The 21,072-nt window shown below is 40.8% G+C and overlaps 1 protein-coding gene across 9 annotated transcripts in view; it reads left to right on the forward strand.

The window, feature by feature from the left end:
* Positions 1-21,072, forward strand: part of RALGAPA2 (Ral GTPase activating protein catalytic subunit alpha 2) — a 327,065-nt gene that overhangs the window by 195,871 nt on the left and 110,122 nt on the right. For all 9 annotated transcript variants that reach the window (XR_005377488.1, XR_005377489.1, XR_005377487.1 and 6 more), the window contains 7 exons: positions 1,995-2,103; positions 8,440-8,550; positions 10,229-10,297; positions 10,581-10,718; positions 12,760-12,943; positions 17,912-18,683; positions 19,508-19,579. Coding sequence is in view for 2 of the 9 variants with exons in the window: in XM_038571432.1 (XP_038427360.1) it covers positions 1,995-2,103; positions 8,440-8,550; positions 10,229-10,297; positions 10,581-10,718; positions 12,760-12,943; positions 17,912-18,683; positions 19,508-19,579 (1,455 nt within the window). In the remaining 7 variants the exon portion in view is untranslated. The remainder of the gene's footprint in view (positions 1-1,994; positions 2,104-8,439; positions 8,551-10,228; positions 10,298-10,580; positions 10,719-12,759; positions 12,944-17,911; positions 18,684-19,507; positions 19,580-21,072) is intronic.

Here is a 21,072-nt window from a genome sequence, read left to right on the forward strand (position 1 = left end):
AAATTTAGATCATGCAAGTGGATGTAAGGAGAAATATGATCAAGATTTCAAATAAATGGAGGCTAATTACAAGAGAAGATAGTTATAGTCATGAGTGATAATAATGTAGAAAAGTTAAGAAAAAAATACTAAGTTTCTGTTACATAAACCAGAATGGTGTGAGATGGCAAAGTAGCAAATGGTCTCCAGAGAGTGTGTTGGCATTTAAAGGAGAGTGAAGGTGGTACTGTCATTAGCTTAAAAGAAAAGTCTTGAGAAATAGAACTCTTTTGGGATCACAAAAGACATATTTGGAATACAGAGAACTTAACTCTGACAGAAACTGAAAGGCATAAGGAATAATTGAGAGTGTTAGAATAGTAAAGATGCTAAATGGGGAATGTAAATGATAAATTTCAAAGAGAAAATGGCATTGAAGAGCTGCTTATAAACTAGTGTGGCTGAAAAACTCAAGGCAGATGAGAGTAGTTCACATTATGAAACCATTTTATGGATCAAAAATGTTCTCCAGTGTGCAAAGCTAATAGTTACGGGGTAATGGAGATGTTCCTAAGAAATGAGAGATCTTTACTCTTAATGAATTATATTTAGCAGATAGGTTAATGGGTTGTAAAAAAAAATGTGTATTTATATACACACATACATGCAAGCTTGCAAAAGAAGAGAGGCTCTTAAAGTGGTAAAAATATGACTTAGCGTTTAATTCCATGTTGGATAGATTTTAGTGGGTTGAAAATCAGAGTCTGAGTTAAGCTGGGGGAAAATAAAGAGGCTGTTCTGTGTCATACAGAACATGTGACAAACAGGTACAAACTAAGAATATAAAGTGCTTTTGTAGACTGAGAATAAATGTTGGAATCAGGCAAGAGGTGACTGCTCAGTTGAGAGTTTGAACCGTGTCAAGCTCCTGTATCATACTGATGTCAGAGAATCAAAAAAGACCACGTATACTTGTAAACTGGGCCACGTGCTTTCCCTGAGTGCACTTTGGTAGGTGGCATAGTTTCCCAAGTGCTTTTAATAAACCTGTTGTGAAGCACTTATCCTATCCTAATTTAAAGAGGCAAGAATCCAGTGAAACATGGTGGTTTTAAAGCCTCAAAATATATTAATTTTAATTGCTGAATTATATTCAATGCAAAGAACTTTCATTGTGGAGAGCGGAGCAGTACGTTTAGTTTATTAGCTCTGGATATGACGTCTTCGTACAAAGAACAACATATACATATTATGGATAACATCTGGTTCTGAGTATAGGCTTGAAAACCCTCTTTTGTTCTGAAAGTGAACAGGTTTGGGAGCAAGTATTTTAATTTTATATGTGGGCATTCAGAAAAAATTAACAGGAATATGACTTTTTGATCATTGAGAAAGGTAGTAGAATATATCAATTTCACAGAGAATTACCTCTTAAAATTGATTTATAACTGAAAAAGGTAATTTTTAAAGGACTGTGCAACTTGAAGAAGGCTTTGTCTTAACATATTGCTTAAAAGCAATAGCAGGGCAGCTGATTCTGACAGTTGTATTCAGGTATTCTTTATAATGAAATATGTAGTAGATGTGCATTTTACTGTAAGGAAAACAATTAAAAACTCGGTTTCCAATCATTTTCTAAGATTCATGTTTTTGATTCTTCCTCAAAACTATCTTGAAGCAATACAATGTAATTAAAAATGTCAACAAAAATAATTGATATGTGCTCTGTGACTACTAACAGGAAATAGATCATTTATTTCATTAAATATTTAATTACTAACCAATATCAATATTTCTATGTGTCCTGAAAACTGGACTATTGAGGGCTTCCTTTTTTTTTTTTTTTTTTTTCCTATTGAGGGCTTCTTATCTTTTTTCTCAGGAAGACACTCTGTTAACATGTCTGTAGTTTTGGCCATTTTGTAAAAAAGATTTAAAATACTTTGTCACTAGAAAATACCAAGAAAATATATTAAATTTTTTGAGTTTCCTTTCTTTTACTTCTTTTTCTAAAGATGCATTGCTATTTGCTCCCTCGGAGTCTGGATATGCGAAGAACTTGCACAGTGTACAAGCCATCCTCAGCTGAAAGAGGCTATCAACGTGATAGGTGTCACTTTGAAGGTATTACCAATTTGTGATATGTATTTGACAATAAGCTGTATCCCAGATATTCAACCCATTCTAGTTTGAATTAGCCCCATCGTTATTTTCCCCTACATGAGCGATTTTTAATCAAAAATTGTTTTTCTAAGAGCCATGTTGAACATTCTGTCAGGCTCCCAAGGGAGGCCACCAACAGCTGCTTCCCCATTGGTGGCTGCATCTTGGCCGACCATAGCCTGAGCATTTCTGGACCAAGCACCCTACAGCCATATGCGGTTCCTCTGATAGCTGGGCACTTTCTGTGGCAAGCAACACAACTGTCATCTGCTGGTAATAGTGACAAGAAAGTGGGATTTCATGTCCTGGCCTCCTCAGTAGGACCAGGAGAGACCTGATAGCTCCTAGTTAACAGCCCTAAATGCTCACTATCTGACTGGACCTTGTTACTTTTAGGATGGCTTTCTTCCTTTGCTTTCTTAAAGAAAAGAAGAGCTGCCATTCACTGGACAGTCATGCTGGGCCAGATTCATGATAAAGTTTCTATAATCTTCACAACAGCAGCTCTGCAAGGTAGATGGTACAGTTCCTATGTCACATCAGAGGAAAGCAAGGCCCAGAGAAATCAGGCCATGAGCCCACCGCCATGCAGGTATAAGTAATAGAATATGCACCAAGAACAGATCCGTGTAACATGAGAAACAAAACCTTTATACATACTGCCACTTCCTAGACCAGAGCTCAAATCCTGCCAGGTCCTTTTCTGGCTCCTGCTTAGAAATGGTGCTAATAATTAGCAGTGCTGTCGTTATATCCCCTAATCCCTGCCAGGCACTGTGCTGGGGGTTTGTGGAAGTTCTTAGGTGTGAAGCAATTTCCCATTTTACAGTAGAGGAACTGAAGTGCAGGAGAGCTAAGGACCCTCTCATTCCAGGCTCTAGAGTCTGGCTGAGCCAAAGTTCAAACTTCGAACTGTTCACCCGATACCGGCATCCAGGCTCAGGCCTGCGCCTCTCTGCTGCCTGTCATGTGCTGCTGACCCCAGGACAGTCCTCACCAGGCTATTGACAAGCCCCTGTGCCACTCTTTGTGCTTCAGCCCACAAGATAAGCAGTCAGGGCCATCCGCAGCCCGTGGCTTGGCATCCAGCCCTCTGGTCGCGCCTCTGCCTGCCTTTGCAGCCTGATTTCACAGCAACCCTCCTCACCCACTCCCCTTCCTCATCAAGCTTGATGCCCTCTGACCGCCTGCCTCTGTTGCCCTGTCCTGTCGTTCTGTCCTCCACAACACCCGGAGGTGCCAGTTATATCATGAAAGTTAGAAAAGCACTTGCTGCTGATCCCTGTGGCGAGGAAGAGCAAATTGATTGAATCAAGATACTTAGGAGCAGGGCACTGACCTTTATTGTTGCTTTTAATCCTTAAAACTACCATATGAAATGAAGGGTTATTGCCATCTTCGCTTCACAGATGTGGAAAATAAGCTGATGGGGATGTAAAGAGTTGGCCAGAGTCAAACCCAAGATACCCTGGCTTGTCTGGCCTTTTGCACAATTGCAAAAGCTATAGGAAGATAGTCATATATAACTATTAAAGTGGGAAAAAAAAGTTGGATATCAATTATATATGCAGAGTGTAATTTTTTTAATATCCTATTTTCTCAATTCTAAGATCTATTTTTCAAGTCTTAGTTTTTTCTTAAATCTATTAATATATATTGAACGTGGTGTGTCTTTCCCACCTCTACCCCTTTCCTGGAAAAACTGTTAAGAATTCAGTGGTGTCTAAGAATGAAGGAGATATGTAGATATGTCTCTATAGCTATCCTTCTACCTATATGGCACTGTGTAGTATAGAAAGGAGATGGAAATTGATAACAAGAGTAGAAGGATATGAGGGCTTACATTTTCTCATTGTAGTTCTCCACATTTTCAAACATTTCTTTAGTTTTTCTCTAAATATAAGGAAAACCATAAGGCACCAGAAGAATGCATGAAGCCCATAGTCCATGGGGGCCTCCCAGCACAGGGCAGGACTGCCCCATTGAAGCCTGCACCCCTGTAGATACTCTTGCTTGCCCCATGTTGGAAACAAAGAAGGTCGATGAAATCACTCCAGCTTGAATTGCTAAGAAATCAGAGAGCTAAGATGAGCCAAATCAGCCTCCCTTTCCCCATTAGGAATAGCAGAGGGAAACTCATGGATGGGACAGCTCCCTGCCTGCCTCTCTCTGAGGCCTGTGTTCCTGTGCCAGTTGGTACTGTTACTGAAGGAGGTGACCTAGCAGGGAAGGCATGGCCACTAAGAACAATTCTAAGGGGATCCCTGGGTGGCGCAGTGGTTTAGTGCCTGCCTTTGGCCCAGGGCGCGATCCTGGAGACCCGGGATCGAGTCCCACGTCGGGCTCCCTGCATTGAGCCTGCTTCTCCCTCTGCCTGTGTCTCTGCCTCTCTCTCTCTGTGTGTGACTATCATTAATAAATAAATAAATAAATAAATAAACAAACAAACAAACAAACAATTCTAAGGAGAGGGGCCTCGAGGCTCAGCTAGGAGGATGCCCAGCCCCAGCAGCACAGGGAGCCTGAGCCCTGGAAGGGCTTCCTGCCTTGTGGATTCCACATGGCTCTGGGCACCACTCTGCTGTGACCCTGCCTTCAGGAACACTTGTCAAGATTGACCTGAGTGTTCCCTCGGATGTGGGAAGGACATGGTCATAGAAGGCTGAAATGCTCCCCAGAGGGTATGAATGAAAACCAGCCTACAGCCTCAGCAATAAATGAGAGCAGTGCACTACACAGGCACCTGGAGAATTCCACCTAGCTAGTTGTATCTGGTGGGCAACAGGGGTGGCAGGGGAGCAGGGGAGTATTCTAAGTCTGAACTGTAGTTACAGACTTAGGTGTCCCATCCAGGATGTGGGCCAAAGGCATTAGAGTGCCAGCTTCAGCTCTGGCTCAGGTGAGCTGCCAACCCTGCCTTCCAGGCAGCCCAGCCTGAGCCCCCACCCTCAGCAACACCTGCTGCTCCTTTTCTTACCCCATCTTAGGAGACATCATGGACAGTCTCCCCTTCCTCACCCCACCACCATCTTTAACAATAGAGTTCTGCTGCCCTAGGGCCATCCCTCACTGGGGCTGACTCCCTCTGCCAATAACTGAGCTTCCTGGTGCTCTGCAACCCCATGGTTCTAGTCTGGCCCCCACAGATCTGTCCTCCATACTGCCACCAGAGGAATTTATCTGCACGAGGCCTGACCAAGTCACCACAGAGTTAGAGCATGGCATTCAGGGACATACACCAACAGGTCCCTGCCTGTTCCCAGGACTGTGTCAGTCTTTCAGAGTAGGGACTGTGTCTGCCCTGTTCATCTTGTGCCCTGTGGTTGTGGTTGTTGTTTGCTGTTGTTTTGGGGTTTGGGTTTGTTTGTTTTTTTGCCTTTTTCCCCTTTTATTTTTATTTTTATTTTTTTTTGGCTTACACAACATGGGAATGTATTAGTTCATATAGCTGGAAAATACATGGGTATGGAAGAATTTGAGGTTGGTTGATCCAGGAGATTAATAGTGTCAACACTGATCTAATTGGCTCTTCTGCTCCATAGTCCACAGTGCCTTCATCTTAGGGTGGGATGTCTGCAGGGTTGGAGGATGTCTGCCAGTAGGAGTCAGGGTCCTCTGTGTCCTTGCTTATGTTCAGCAGGACTTCCATCACAGCGTTCTGGTAAAGGGTACTAAGACACATTAGCCACGGCTTCTCGCTCATCCATGTACCAAAGACTGAGGCTGGGAATAAAATCTTCTGATTGCTTTCAGCCAGTTCAGGCACACTCCTGGAGCTGGGAGAGAGGACTTGCACAGGAGAGGGAAGGCACCTAGAAAAAAAAATCTACTATTAGTTAAGGAGAGAGAGGGGAATTGATACTGGCCAAGCAACTACATATGTACACTATAGAGAGCATCCAGGAGCAATCCCACTCTTCTAAGTGGGAAGAGGTGGTATATGAGTGGAGAAATTAATAATGAGAAGGAGCTAGGCAGTGTCTGGGGAAGGGGCACTCCAGGCAGAAGGAGCACCAAGTACAAAGGCCCTGAGGTAGAAATGAGTTGGTATATATTCAAAGATCAAGATGTTGGTGTATTGGAGTCCAGTGCAGTGTCAGGGCAGTATGGTGGCTGGTGCCTTGGTACTTGTCAGTTTAGCCAAATCCGGACATTTCCCAGAATTTTTTCCCCTGTATGTTTGTTTGTTTGTTTTTTGAGAGGATGAGGTTGATTACATTTTTTTTTTTTTTTTGAGTATAGCTGACACAGTGTGATGTTAGTTTCAGGTGTACAACAGTGATGAAACAACCTATACCTTCTGCCATCCCTACCACAAGTATAGCTACCATCTGTCACCATCAGTGCTGACATGTGGTCATTACTCCATGAGTATGTGCTGAGTGAGTACATGAGTGATTTATTCCCCCCGCATCCCCCACAGCATTCAGGTGTGATTAATCCCACCCCACTTGCATCCCCTCCAGCCCAGCCTTGCCTGCCACAGTGCCCTGCTGCCTGCTGCCTGGAAAGAGACACTGTCCTTCTGCATTCTTCCAGACTAAGCTCAACTCTCCCTCCCACCACAATGTGGCCTTTCTGCTGTCTGCCCCACCCTCACACTTCACCCCTCTCTCCCTAGAGGCTTGTTGTCTGCTCTATCATAGCTCTCATTTTCTCCTAGTCCTCTTGTGTGCTTCTAGCTTCTAGATTTAATAGCCATGCCAGCCTTCTGGCTCTACCTCATGACTTGACCACTGTGATGCAGCAGAAACACATCCAGTACCTACTTGTGTTCTTAACTCCTTCAGTTCCATCTTCACCTCAAACTCACCATGTGTCACTCCTCAGAGGGCTATGCAACGCATTAGAAATATAATGGTGAACAAGATGTGGAAAAATTAAACACACGAAAGAATAGGCAGACAAGTACAAAAGATCAGCTTGATAGCTGTTAATGCCATAAGGAAACTATAAGAGGGAAAAAGGATGAAGCTGAAGAGCTGGCGGAGGTGGGCTGCCACTCCTCTGGATGGGCATGGGGGCCTCATTGAGGAGACATTTTAGTGCCATGGTCTGAAAGATGTGGCAGTGTCAGCTACATGCAGACCTGGGGAATGAATGTCCCAGGTAAAAAAGGGAGCAAGTACAGAGGCCCTGGGGCAGAAGCAAGCCAGAGTGCTTGAGGGATTGAAAGGAGCCATTGAGCATAAGGTCATCTGAAGCCTAGAGGCCCCCTCTGAAGAGTGCCTTGAGCACAGATATTCATGCCTCGCGTGTACTTTGCACCAGTCAGGACAGTCAGGAAGTGTTTATTCTATAGAATTCAAATTAATCCCCTTTGCCTCACCTTCTTTCTTGTTCTGTGCGTTTACTTTGAGATGCTAAATGTTGACTTTTCTGTGTCTCTGTGGTGCTGAGGTCAATTGGTATCTGTTTCATGTGACTTGGAGCTTCTGGTATGGAAATAACTAAGCTTCATATCAAGAGGTTTCCCTAAACAGGGACCCAAAATCAGTGACAAGCCTTTCTTCTCTAGATAATGAGGTATGGATAGCAGTGTAGCCCCAGGCTCTGGCCAGGGAGAGAGGCACAGGGTGTCTTCAACTATTTCATCCACCCCAGCCAGTGGACCTTGTAGGTACCATCCCTCCTCATTAACATGCCATCTAACAAGAAATGGGAGCATCCAGTGTGACCTTGGACACACACCAGACTCTGAAAACATATTCAAAGTAATTGAATACACCATAACATATGAATTATGTTCTCATAGTCCCCAAAGTTTCACATTTCTTAGTACATTACACATGTGGGTTCCGTTTAATTTTATAATATAGAAAATCACTTGATTAGTCTCCATTTATCCAAGTGTAAGATGAAGATCACATCTACCTGGCAGAGCTGTTAATGAAGATTTATCAATGCGAAAATGAGGAAAATTTTTGTAAAGGTCCAGCGCATAGGGAATACTTAGTAATGTACTACATTTTAATTTCTTCTAATTGTCAAAATTATGATTTATGTGATCTGCATGAGGCATTTGAAATCACTGTTTTAATTTTCATATAACTGAATGACAGCTACTTGTTTCTCTAGAATGTTAATACAACTAGTCTGGCTGGACAAGAGGCAGTTACAGGATGGTGATCATCTACAAACTACCTGGTACCAGGACACATTTTTCAAACAATTAATGCCAAACAAGGAAATGTATCCCTAAACATTGCTGGAAAGAAATACCTATTCTTTTCTTCCTAGGACAAGAATACATGTTAAGTTCAGTCCTTTAGTTGGGGGTTTTGTTTCCTTTTATAGTTTTCTAACAAAATCGTGGCTCAGGTGGCCTGTGATGTTCTTCAGTTGCTGGTTTCCTACTGGGAAAAGCTTCTGATGTTTGAAACCTCTCTGCCTCGGAAAATTGCTGAAGTAAGTCTTTTCCTGTAATGCTAAAACATAAGCATTTCCCTCTTATATTCGGTATTCGGTATTTAATTACAGATACTCAAATGATTGTTCAAGAACCGTCTGTTACGTTGCTATATGAGTCATTCATTTTAAGACTAAATCACACTGGCTCTTCTCAGCTGTGATTTCAGGCACTACGTAAAGAAGCCACCAGTGTTCCAGGGTACAGTCTTACACTTGGGAAGTTTGAAAGGCAGACATGACCACAACAAAGAGACCTTTTGTAGATTGAGCTTCATTCATTTAGAGTAATTTGGATGGTGCTAACAAGGAGAAGGCAGCTGGTTATGATGCCCTCTGAGCAGGGCGGGGGGCGGGGGGACCTTTTGTAGGAAACAGGAGTCTCTCCCAGACTGAAGCCCCGGATCACGCTTTTTGCCATTGCGTGACTACCCAGCTGGAATGAGATTACTACTGGAATACCCTCTGGGGGTGGTAATTGGTAGGAGACAGGGACAGAAGGAGCGGGAAGAATCGTCCCAGTGATAATATCCTGGAGGTCGGTTACATCTGAGGATGCTTGTTGTGCACAGGCATGTACCCTCCTCACCTCTGTAGGTGCCTGCATATAAGGCCCATCCATTCCTGTCAGTTTTTAAAGCTACACTTTTTAAAGCATGTCCTGTTCTTCATATATCCAGTGGTAACTCGTCAAGGAAATTTGATTTGTCTCTGTGTGCTGTTACAGGGAGAGAATAAGTGATTCTGATTTATTTTCTCTCAGGCCTAGACAGACTTCACCAGTGAGATCACTTTGTTCTCTCAGAGACCTTAGGTGACCTAGAGTGGAGCAGAGCCCTGGACACAGGAATATGTGATGCTGCAAGTTGTAAAGTTGTATTGTAGGGCAACTGTGTTTAGTTGGCCCTTGAACAACACAGGTTTGAATTGCAGAAGTCCATTTATATGTGGGTTGTTTTGGATAAATATAGTAGAGGACTGTAAATATATTTTATGATTTTCTTGACATTTTTGTTTCTCTAGCTTGCTTAATTCTAAAAACACAGCATAAAATACATATAACATACAAAATATGTGTTGATCCACTGTTTATGTTACTGACGAGGCTTCCAGCCACTAGTAGGCTATTAGTAGTTAAATTTGGCAGGAGTCAAAAGTTATACATGGATTTTTTTATTTTTTTTACTGTGCAGGTTCAGGGAGTTCAGCACCCCTAATCCCCAAATTGTTCAAAGGTCACTTAAAGTTTATCATCGAAAGAGGAATGCCTTTGAGAATACAAGAGATGCTTTTATACCAGGACAACAGATGGAGACCTAGATGGTTTATAAGAAAATCAAATGGAAACATTTTCATAGTTCTTTTTGAAAATATTTTTTTACTTTCATAGTATAAAGTGTGGATGATGAAGGGAATTGAGTGACCACACAGAGAGAAATGTCCCTTCATCAGGGGCTCCCAGTTTCAGCACCAGCAGAGTGGAATGGAGACTAGGCATGGCTCTATCACTTTTTCCGATTTTCAGGATCACAGGCAACTCAGCTTTTTATCACCTTCCCCTAGTGAGTTGACACTAAGCTGGGTTTAGTGCACGGCTATCTTGGGACTCTTATCATATGGTTTCCCAAACTATTGCTATGCTCTATTTCATTATGGATTTGATTTATCTTTTATACAGATCCTTGTGGCCACAATTGCTTTTCTTTTACCAAGTGCAGAGTACTCCTCGGTGGAAACAGATAAGAAGGTAGGTGGCACATCTGCTAAGTTTTTTCCAGAGTTTGTTTTATTTTTTAACATAAGGCAAAATGATAAATAATGTCATACGTAGAGATATCCTTTATGATATTCTTCTGTATTGGTCCTAATGGTCTTCCCTGTGAAAATTATATTTATTCATTTATTTCTTTTGCATTTTTGTACCTACCAAATAATTATTATTGTGCAGAGACAGTTCTGTTGTTTGCTATTACATGTAGTGAAGTTTGAAATTCTGCAATGTGCGGTACTGGGCCTGTTTCCTCTTCCAGTTTATTGTGTCCTTGCTACTCTGCCTTTTGGATTGGTGCATGGCATTGCCAGTGAACACCCTTCTCCACCCAGTGTCCACGGTGGCCCTGGAGGAGCAGCATGCATCCAGAGCTCCTTTGCTGGATTATATCTATAGGGTGAGTCTCCATTTGAGCTTCAAGGACATAGAGTATAGACTTAAGCATCACAGAATTGCCAAAATATGTTCTACATGTTTATTTATTTAACTATACCCTTTTGAAAAGCATATATGGGGGCTCAATCATTTTAAAAGAAATGAATAATTTAAGGAGTGAAAACAGAGCAGGTATTATTGTAGAGATACAATGGTTACCAAATAAAAGCCTACAATTTCACATGACTGCCATCTTTAAACAACTGTAGTTTGACCATCACCACCCCCCTCAGTTTTCATGTGATATGGTCTATCTGTACTTAATTTTAAAAAGAACTGTTTATATTATAGGAATATTTATAAGCCTTAGTTTGACAAAATCTGTTCATCAAAGGAAGAAAAAAGTATAAAGGTCTCAGTAATCTCTTTGCTTCAAAAGATCTTAAGAAATAAATTAAGGAAATATATCACATTACAATATTAGTGTCATCATTTTTATAGTATTTAAAATATTAGAATATCATCTCCTACTGATGCCTAGGTGTGATATTTGCTCTGGACCCTTTGTATTATCCCTTCCATATTGGCTTTATAGTCCCTCCTATGAAAGCCTTACTTATGAATTTAGCACTGTGTATCCATTGAATAATTACTAGAGACAGTCTTGTTTATTTTTTTTTTAGTAACACACCTTTACTAATAACCTTTAAAAAATATTGCAACTCATTAATTTATTACTGTGTTGCCTTATTTTAAAATGTGTTAAATACAAGAAAAGATAATATGGTTGAAATTCAACTATAAAGTATTATTGTATTTTTAAATGGTTTCTTTAGTGATCAAAATTTTAATAACTCTGTTAGGATTAATTAGATACTCCTGTCATCTTTGTGGCTTATAAACCTATGTGAGCCCTGGCTCAGCCAAGTAAAGTAGCCACAGTCACTTAAATTTATCTCTTTTCTAGTATTTCTTTTCTTAATAGATTTCTCTTAAAATTGTTTTAGCAATAAAAAAGTTACCTCCTAGTTAACACAATTCACAAATTTATTGAATAACATTATTGTATTTTTATTTTATTTATTTATTTATTTATTTATTTATTTATTTATTTATTTATTTATTTTTATTCATGAGAGACAGAGAGAGAGAGAGAGGCAGAGACACAGGCAGAGGAAGAAGCAGGCTCCATGCAGGGATCCCAATGTGGGACTCGATCCCGGGTCTCCAGGATCATGCCTGGGCCAAAGGCAGGCACTAAACCGCTGAGCCATCCAGGGATCCCCCATTATTGTATTTTTAAAAGAAGCTTTGTATTAAAGTATAATATGCATCCAGAAAACAGCATCAATCATAAGTGAGAGGTTGATGAATTTTTACAAAGTGAACACACCTGTGAAACCAGATCCCAGCTGCAGAAACTGAATGTTCTTGGTATCCCAGAAGCCCCCATCATGCCTCCCTACTAGTCACTATCTCCATTCACATACGTGGGGTAACCACCAATCTGTCTAACAGTATAGATCGTTTTTGTACTTCGTATAGCTGGAATTACACAGTGTATGCTTCTGTGTCTGACGTCCTTCATTCAACATTATTTCTGAAGGAGTCATTCATACTATTGTGAATAGCTGTAGATTTTTCACTCATTGCTATTTAGTATTACACAGTGAAAATAAGCCCATGATTTATATATCTATTCTATTGTTGATAGAAATTTGGGCGGTAGAGTTTGGGACCATAAAAAGAAGTTCTATGAATATTCTGATGGACCACAGCAGGACTTAGGTGTGTACAACCACCCAGAAGGGTGGCAAAATAAACACTTTTTAACCTTCACTTTCCTTTTGTCTTGAGCATATATTTATTGGCATTGATGTAGAAGGAGCAAAATAAATTTGCAGATAGCAAGATGTTTTAGAATGGAAGGGATTCTATGTCTTTTTAAGTATTACCAAGCCTATCAAGTGTTACCTACCTTCTAAATGCTGTTGTAGTTTGGCAGATTGTCAGGGAACAGGTTAGTTGCATCCCTGGAACACATTCCCTTCTGTTTTTCACAGGTCCTGCACTGCTGTGTTTGTGGCTCAAGCACATACACCCAACAGAGTCACTATACACTGACCCTAGCCGACCTGTCATCCCCAGATTATGACCCCTTCTTACCACTGGCGAATGTGAAGAATTCAGAACCAGTCCAATATCATGCATCAGCAGATTTGGGCAACCTGCTCACAGTTGAAGAAGGTAAGATTCTTCAGAATATTAATTCTCATGGGTGAGAATAGGAAAGATTATAGCCTTTGGTCCATGCTTGCTGTGTTATTTTTAAAAATCTAGTTGTTTCTGGTTTCTAGACTCCTTTGTGATAGCAAATTCTGCCTTCCTAGTTTTTCTTTTTCTGTTTCTTCACCTTCTCTCTCTTTTCTCATCTTAGTTGAATTTTGTATTTAGGACTTATATGTCTCAGACCTATGAGACCCACAGAAAAAAAGCTCATTTTATATCTCAGGAATTTTACATGCAACTGGAGAGACAGAATTAATGTAGGTGTACTGTTTGTGGAACAGTAGCACCTAGGAGCTTCCCCTGGGGAAGGGCCTAAGTCAGACGATAGAAGGATGGGCAGACTTTGAAAGGATCTAGTCAAGGGTTACAGGCTAAGAGAGCATCGTAAAGAGAGAGGTGGGGATTTACATCCCTCAGTTTGAGGGTCATTCTGCTAATGGCATAGGTACCATTTTAGAATGTGCATATTGTCAGGATTAGGGACTACTATATGTCTTCCTCAACCACCCTTCTTCCTGAAATTATAAGAGCCTATCTCTGGGCCTTGAAATGTGAATCCAAAGGTAGGTATATCATCTGTATATGTGAAATGATGGCATAGAACCAAACACACATACACACACAGTGTATATAAAACTAGTAAACTCTGAATATTGATGAATCATATCAATGTTAAAATTTCCTGATTGTGATACTGTACTGTACTATGCTATGTAAGGTAGTACCAAGGAAGTGAAGGATATTTGCAAACTCTGTGTTATTTCTTATTAGTGCATGTGAATCTTCAGTTGTCTCTAAGTTAAAAGTAAAAAAAAAAAAAAAAAATGTGGGTGTGGAGTGTTAGATCCATAAAAATGTTACGGACTCTGCAAGTTAAAACCTAGGCACAAGGATGGAAACTTGGGGGTAAAGACCCTTTAAGAAAAAGGAATGAGGGAATGTCACCAGGAAAGAAAAGTCATGGAAAAAAACAAGAAAGAATCCATGCTGAGAAGTCAAGGTAAGAAAGGGGAAAAGGAACCATGGAAGGTCCTTGGTGGTGCTAGGTGCTTCAAAAACATCAGAGAGGGTGGGGCCAAAGCAGGAGCTGTTTTATTTCCCAACTAAGCATTTGGTGGCGAGTTTTGCTGAGTACTTTAGGTATGGGTCGTTAGTCTATAGCTAGATAGGCTGAGCATGTGATTTGGGGATCACTTTTTGGAACCCTGAGACCTTCTTCTTGTAGGGCCTTGGTGGACAAAGGAAGGATAGTAGCCAGGTGAGGGCACAGAGTCCAGGGTGATGCTTGCAAGACTGCAGAGTCTGGAGTATGGTTTAGGCCCAGAGGAAGGGGACAGGTGAGGTGATGATGAAGAGGACAGAAGTGGGGCACGAGTCAGGGGAAAAGGCTCTGGAATTGGCCAGTCCTGATTTTATAGGTTGAGCATCTGAGGTGAAGGGATTTTCCCAAGGGTACATAAATCAGAAGTAATAAAGGTGAAATTTGAATTGAAGATGTAATAACCTAGTTTCAGGAATATCATAGTATTTACTCTGAGATTTTTTCCACTGAGTAGACTATAGATTTAACTTTTAGTTGTGCTGGTGGACAGTACATGGCACACTTTCATACTGTCCTCCCAATTGACCTCCATTTGCTTAATCATTTAGTTGTCTTTCTGGACTTCCACTCTTTTAGATTGCAATATTTTCTTGATTCCCCCCCCCACCATGGTTATAAATTCAAACCATATCTTATCAAAATGACCCTTGATCAATTTCTTTTGTTGGTTCCTACCACCCAGTTTATGTCTTTGAAGGAAAGTAACTTACTTTTTCTGAAAGCCATTAATTTAGACTCATTGCACATGGCTATCCCTAAAATAAGTTCACCATACATTATGACTTGTCACTTGAAAATAGCAGAAAATTGAAAGGTTAGTGCAAAATGAAAAACCTAAAAATGCACATTTAAATTTTGGTACCACCTTGCTTTTGATGTACAACAGTCTTTGGCTATATTCTCCAGAAAACCTCAGGACCTTATGCAGGAACTATGTCCTAACATAGTTCTGTAGTACTAAAAATAACTTTGAACTTTGGTGGCAAAGGAGTTTTAAAATTCACTAACATTCTAATAAAAAAGCAAAGCAGTAAAAATACACTGGCATGCACAGACACTCTTGGTGAGTGGGTACACCCTTAAGAGTGAGAGGAAAATTAAAGATGATAGCTGAAGTCTTTTTTTTTTTTTCTCATTTAGTGTCATCATTCATCACCAAACTATTTTTTTCTCACGTTTCTGGGAAACAATATTATATTTTTATCTAATATTTTCAAGTGACTCTTTCATACGGTATTGCCTACTATTTGATATAAATACTTTCTTTCAAATAGTTACAGGGAATAGACACATTCAGTTACCTACAGCTGAGGTGGCTGCTGGCCCAGCTCAAGGAATAGCCACTGATTGTATGTACAGGTGCTCAGATTTCTCATTATTAATGCCTAATTGCTTTAAAAAGAAGGAAAGAGGATCATCTGGGTAGCTCAGTTGGTTAAGCGGCTGCCTTCAGCTTGGGTCATGATCCCAGGGTCCTAAGATGGAGCCCTACAGCCAGCTTCCTGCTCAGCAAGGAGCCTGCTTCTCCTTCCCCCTCTGTTGCTCCCTCTGCTTGTGTGTGCTCTTTGGTGCTCTCTGTCAAATAAATAAAATCTTAAAAAAAATAATAATAAGGAAAGAGGGGAGTTTTAAAAACTAAAGATTGAAAGACTAAAATTACAAAGACAAACTAAAATTACTGCTTTTCTATTTTAACGCTAAATTTAGCAAAATAGGATAAATATTTGGATTATATTTTTTCATAGTTTGTAGAAGTTATGAGATTGTTTTCTCATCAATGGAGTCTAGATTTTCTCTTTATTTTTTAAGGGAACCACAGGCAATTGATGCTGCTGAAGGCTGCCAGGGAAAAACAATTTTGACTTCACAAATATTCCCTTTCCTTATTCTTAATACCAAAGATATTTAGAATTTTTACTGGCTGTGTTCCGGTCTCTGACTTGATTAGTGTGACTCCAGTTAATTTCCCATTGTAGAATTCAAACACATTCATTAAAATACAAATCTTTATGTATCTCAAATTGAAAGCACAACCTACATAGGTAAAAGCAGAGGAAAGTTGGTTTTCTAGTAGTAATTGTGTGCTTTGGGCTTCACCAAATCGGACCTTTGTCATTAGTTCATAGCCTGCTCCATCATGTCATCACCCCACTGGGTCTTACACTATATTCCTCTGAACCCCCAGCTGGCCATGCTTTTGTTGTTTGGGGCATTAACATTTCTGACAGAGTGTATATTCGTATGGAATGATAAGCATGAATAAAAAGCATCTGTAACTTTTGAAAAAGTTAATATGGACACAAAAGCAAAGGCATTCATAACTGTGATTTCAGGGGAATTAGTTGAGGTATTTAAATTTCTCAGCTGTATGGAAATCATACGCTCTTGTATGAGGGTCAGAAAGGAGAATTTAATGTCAGAGATGGATGTACATGACCTCTGCCTATGAAAACTGAAGTATTCATGTGAAATTTTATTTTACATTATTGAATACAGCAATTTCTTATTCACAGAATAGTAAGAATTAAGAAGAAATTCAAGAAAAGTCAGGACAATCTGTTCATCAGTCATCACACCGAATTTTTTACATTCTAGGATTTGATAGTTTCTTGCTAGGTTTATACATTGTGGTATAATTGATGTTGTATAGGTAAATCCATTGAATTGTTAATGTCTGAGAGGGAAGGTGTTTAGCTCAGAAAGCATAATTTATAGTTATTTGTATTTAAATATCAGATTTTTCTGTTGTGAATTTAGAAATCAAGTATTTCCTAAATCTTTAAGCCCAAAGTGTAAATCTTACTGTATTTAAATATCTAGTGATATTTTTTATTGAAATTTAAAACTTTCGTTTTCACTTGTACTTGGATTAATACATAGTTCTTTTCTAACTTTGGCAGATTACAATTTCCCTGACCATGCTGAAGCTTAAGTGGTTGTTTCATTATATGCTTACAGATTATTTCTCTGCTTCTCCCTTATACCTCCAGCATTTCACCGAGCCCACCTTTACATGCTAGTGTCCGTCTTTCTACATATTTGAAGCCTTAAAAAAAATTTTTTTTTAAGATTTTATGTATTCATAAAGACACACAGAGAAAGGCAGAGACATAGGCAGAGGGAGAAGCAGGCTCCTCCCTGCAGGGAGCCTGATGTGGGACTTGATTCTGGACCCTGGGATCAGGCCCTGAGTCAAAGGCAGACACTTAACCACTGAGCCACCCAGGTGCCCCTGAAGCCTTAAAAATTGTGTAAGTCAGTTGCCCTTGGGCATTTTATCATCAACTGCAAATTCAGTTAAAGCCTATTTCCATGAGTTAATTAATATATCAGATTCTGTTAAATATTTAAAATTCCCAAACAACAAAACATACATTCTTGCAAAGATCTTGAAGCCAACTGCTTTGAATCCATCTACCAAGGCTTGATTGATTCCTATAGCAGAATCTGCCTTTACCCTGGTGAGGGGAGTGTAGGGTAACCCCTGGGGCCTGGACCCCCAGCCCACCACCATTCCCACCAGATCCTCTCCAGCTACAGGTTTCCAACTCCCAGAACTTCCTTAACCACCAGCCCTTCCGGGACAGGAAACTTTCTCTTGTTTACTGCTGTATCTCCAGGTTTTAAGTATCCCTTTCAGAATGAGATCTTTGTGAAAGTTGGTTCTTTTAGTAATCTATTTAAATTGTACTTTTATTCAGGTAGAATTAGTGTCAAAAAACAGATGGAAAAAGTGCCCAGACTAAAACAAATCCAACATTCCAAGTACAGATTTTAACCTTCCTTCTCCACTGTCTGGTCTGTTGCCTTACCCTGGCTCCCAGAGCGGAAGAGGAGGAGCTTGGAGCTGATCCCTCTGACCGCCCGCATGGTGATGGCCCACCTGGTGAATCACCTGGGCCACTTCCCGCTGCGTGGGGGCCCTGCCGTGCTGCACAGCCTAGTCAGTGAAAACCACGACAACGTACATGCGGAGGCTCCCGAGCTGTCCTCCGAGGTGTTCCGGAGCCCAAACCTACAGCTCTTTGTGCTTAACGACAGCACCCTCATCTCCTACCTTCAGACACCCTCCGAAGGGCCTGCGGGGGGCTCCCCAGGGGGCACCCTGTCAGACGTCCGAGTAATTGTGCGGGATATCTCAGGGAAGTACTCTTGGGATGGGAGGGTTTTGTATGGACCTTTGGAGGGCTGCTTAGCACCCAGCAGCACAAATCCAGCGTTTCTGATTTCGGGCTGGCAACCTCAAGCTTTGGGAGCTCAGAAAGATTTTTCTCAAACTGAGGAGGGAGATGATGTCCTTGACAAATTACTTGAAAACATTGGCCACACGAGTCCGGAATGCCTTTTACCATCACAGTTAAATCTAAATGAGCCCTCCCCACCCCCTCGGGGAATGAACCGTGACCAGGAGAAGGAAATCATCGAGGTCATTTTGCGCCAGAAGGCCCAAGAAGATGACTATATCCAGAGGTGTAACTCTGACTTGGCCATGAAAGTCTCCAGCCAGGAGCAGCCCTCCCCAGTGGAGCCACCAGGACCCTTTTATTTCTGCAGGTTGTTGCTTGATGACTTGGGGATGAATTCTTGGGACAGAAGGTAACAATCCTCTCTAGACTTTCACCTATTTTATCATTATTTTGGGGTGCTTGTTCTTGCTCTCAATTTGAAGTTTGGGAAGCAGAGAATACAAATGGAGATCTTTCTTTCTGCATTTACAGCTTATTTTGTGCTGCTAAGTTAAAGCTATAGGTGGAACTAATTGTGCCGTACTAAGGCAGAGATTGAATTTCAGACATCTCTTGTATATTTTAAAGGATATCAGACATTTTCTGTGTGCATGTGTGTTTTAATTACTGTTCTGTCCATTATTGCTTCTGTCATCACAAAAGATGCGGATAGACTACAAAGATGAATAAGCCACCATCTCATGTTAGATCTGGTGAAGGAGGTAGACTTGGCACAACTCTGATGAAAGATAGCATGACACAGGAGTCCAAGAGGAACAGTTAAACTGATACAAAATGTGGGATGGTGAGGAAACCTCTGTGGAAGGGTGGATTTGAGCTGGACCCTGACTGTGGAGTGGAGTTGCTAAGGACAGAAGTAGGGAAAAGGGATTCTCCTTTTGAGCTGATAGTGAAAACAGGCACAGGCTCATGTACATCAGTGACACACTCATTCACCTCAGAGCCATCAGTGCCAATGGATAGTCATGGGATGCTGTGGAATTTTGGTGCCTTTGAATGTCTTAAGGAGAATGGAGTTCATATTGTGGGCTCAGATCACAAATATTTCATGAATGAGGAGGGTTATGGATGGGTACATGGATGGATGAATCAGTAAGTTTGTTAATTGATTGATTGGAAAGGGCACTATTGGTCTGTGGTTATTCAGCTTTTCTTCCATCTCTTTTTTTATAGAAAGAATTTCCATCTTTTGAAGAAAAATTCAAAACTATTGAGAGAGCTAAAAAATCTGGACTCACGTCAGTGGTATGTGAAAGTATATTAGATCACTTCCTTCCTGTCTGTCATTGTGTGTTCTTGGATGACAGAGCTGCGGGAATGAGTCCACTTACAGAGTCACCCAAAGGTCATTCTGTAACTAGAATCTGGTGAGATCTGCACATGCCATACTTTTAGTATTTCTATCCTTGAAGATAACCATACATGCTTGCTATGCTAATAGAAGAGGTAATTGCCTCCACCTAATCTGTGTCTGTGGTTGAGGACCTTTTCATTTGGCAGCCAGTGGACATTCATTCTCATTTAATTTCTGCAGCCACCTCTTTCTCTAGGGAGGATTAGAGGCTTACCTAGCTCAAACAGCCTACCTGTGTTCACACGTAATCATGTTGTTCAAACCAAGTGAGTTTGACTTCATAGCCCGTGCTGTGTGCCCGTGCACTGGCTGTAGTCCCTGCTCTGCAACATTGGCAAGCTTAAAACCAGTGCGTTTCAGTTAGTAACTCCCTGGTAGTGAGCCTTATTCTCAAAGCTGGTAAAATCTCAGCTCTGCCCCTTTTCTGTACAGTCTTAGAAGCAATTCTAAAGATAAACTCATGACCAGTTTTTGATGTGGGGAAATGTGTGCTTCCAACACCATCTCAGGCAACAGTAAGTGTAGTGCTTGGTACAAAACAGGTGCTTAAAAGTCATGAATCAACTGCTTCTTTAATCTTAGTTTTTAAAAAGCTCATTTTCTAAAAAATAGCTTTTTGTCCTCCTTTAATTCTCTGCAGGAATATCATTAGATAGCTCATTACAGATGAAAAACCTGAAGCCATTATTCTTCACATCGCCCTTCACCATATTCAGTTTCCCAATTGTTATTATGCTGCTTTGTCTCTAGAGGAATAGAGACCAAATTCACTGTGGAGACTCTGCGAGGGGTTTCTTGTGAAGGACTCAGGGGTTTACTTCTCTCTCCCTCTTGTCCTCCAGTATTAAACAAGCAGTCACTTGGGTTCCAAACTTGGCTTTTCAAGCTTATGCTGAATTATTCCATGCTTCTTAGAATTAAGTGAATACATTGGTGTCTTGTAATTGTGGCCAATTTGTTGAGTGTTAATGCACTTTAGTTGCATGAGGTACAATTGAATGAGCTCCCTGGGGTGCTGTTGCTGTAAAATATGGCTTTGGAGAGCTGATCAGCCAATCTTCTGTCCCTTGATTAACCTTCGCTTAAAACCCCAACTCCTGGATATAGCATCTTCTTAATATCTTAAAAAAAATATCAAGGGATCCCTGGGTGGCACAGCGGTTTGGCGCCTGCCTTTGGCCCAGGGTGCGATCCTGGAGACCTGGGATCGAATCCCACATCGGGCTCCCGGTGCATGGAGCCTGCTTCTCCCTCTGCCTGTGTCTCTGCCTCTCTCTCTCTCTCTCTCTCTCTCTCTCTCTCTCTCTCGGTGACTATCATAAATAAATAAAAATTTAAAAAAAAATAAAAAATATATCAACTTACTTTATTATAAAGGTTGTTT

Source organism: Canis lupus, chromosome 24 (genome assembly GCF_011100685.1).
Source record: "Canis lupus familiaris isolate Mischka breed German Shepherd chromosome 24, alternate assembly UU_Cfam_GSD_1.0, whole genome shotgun sequence".
NCBI lineage: Eukaryota > Metazoa > Chordata > Mammalia > Carnivora > Canidae > Canis > Canis lupus.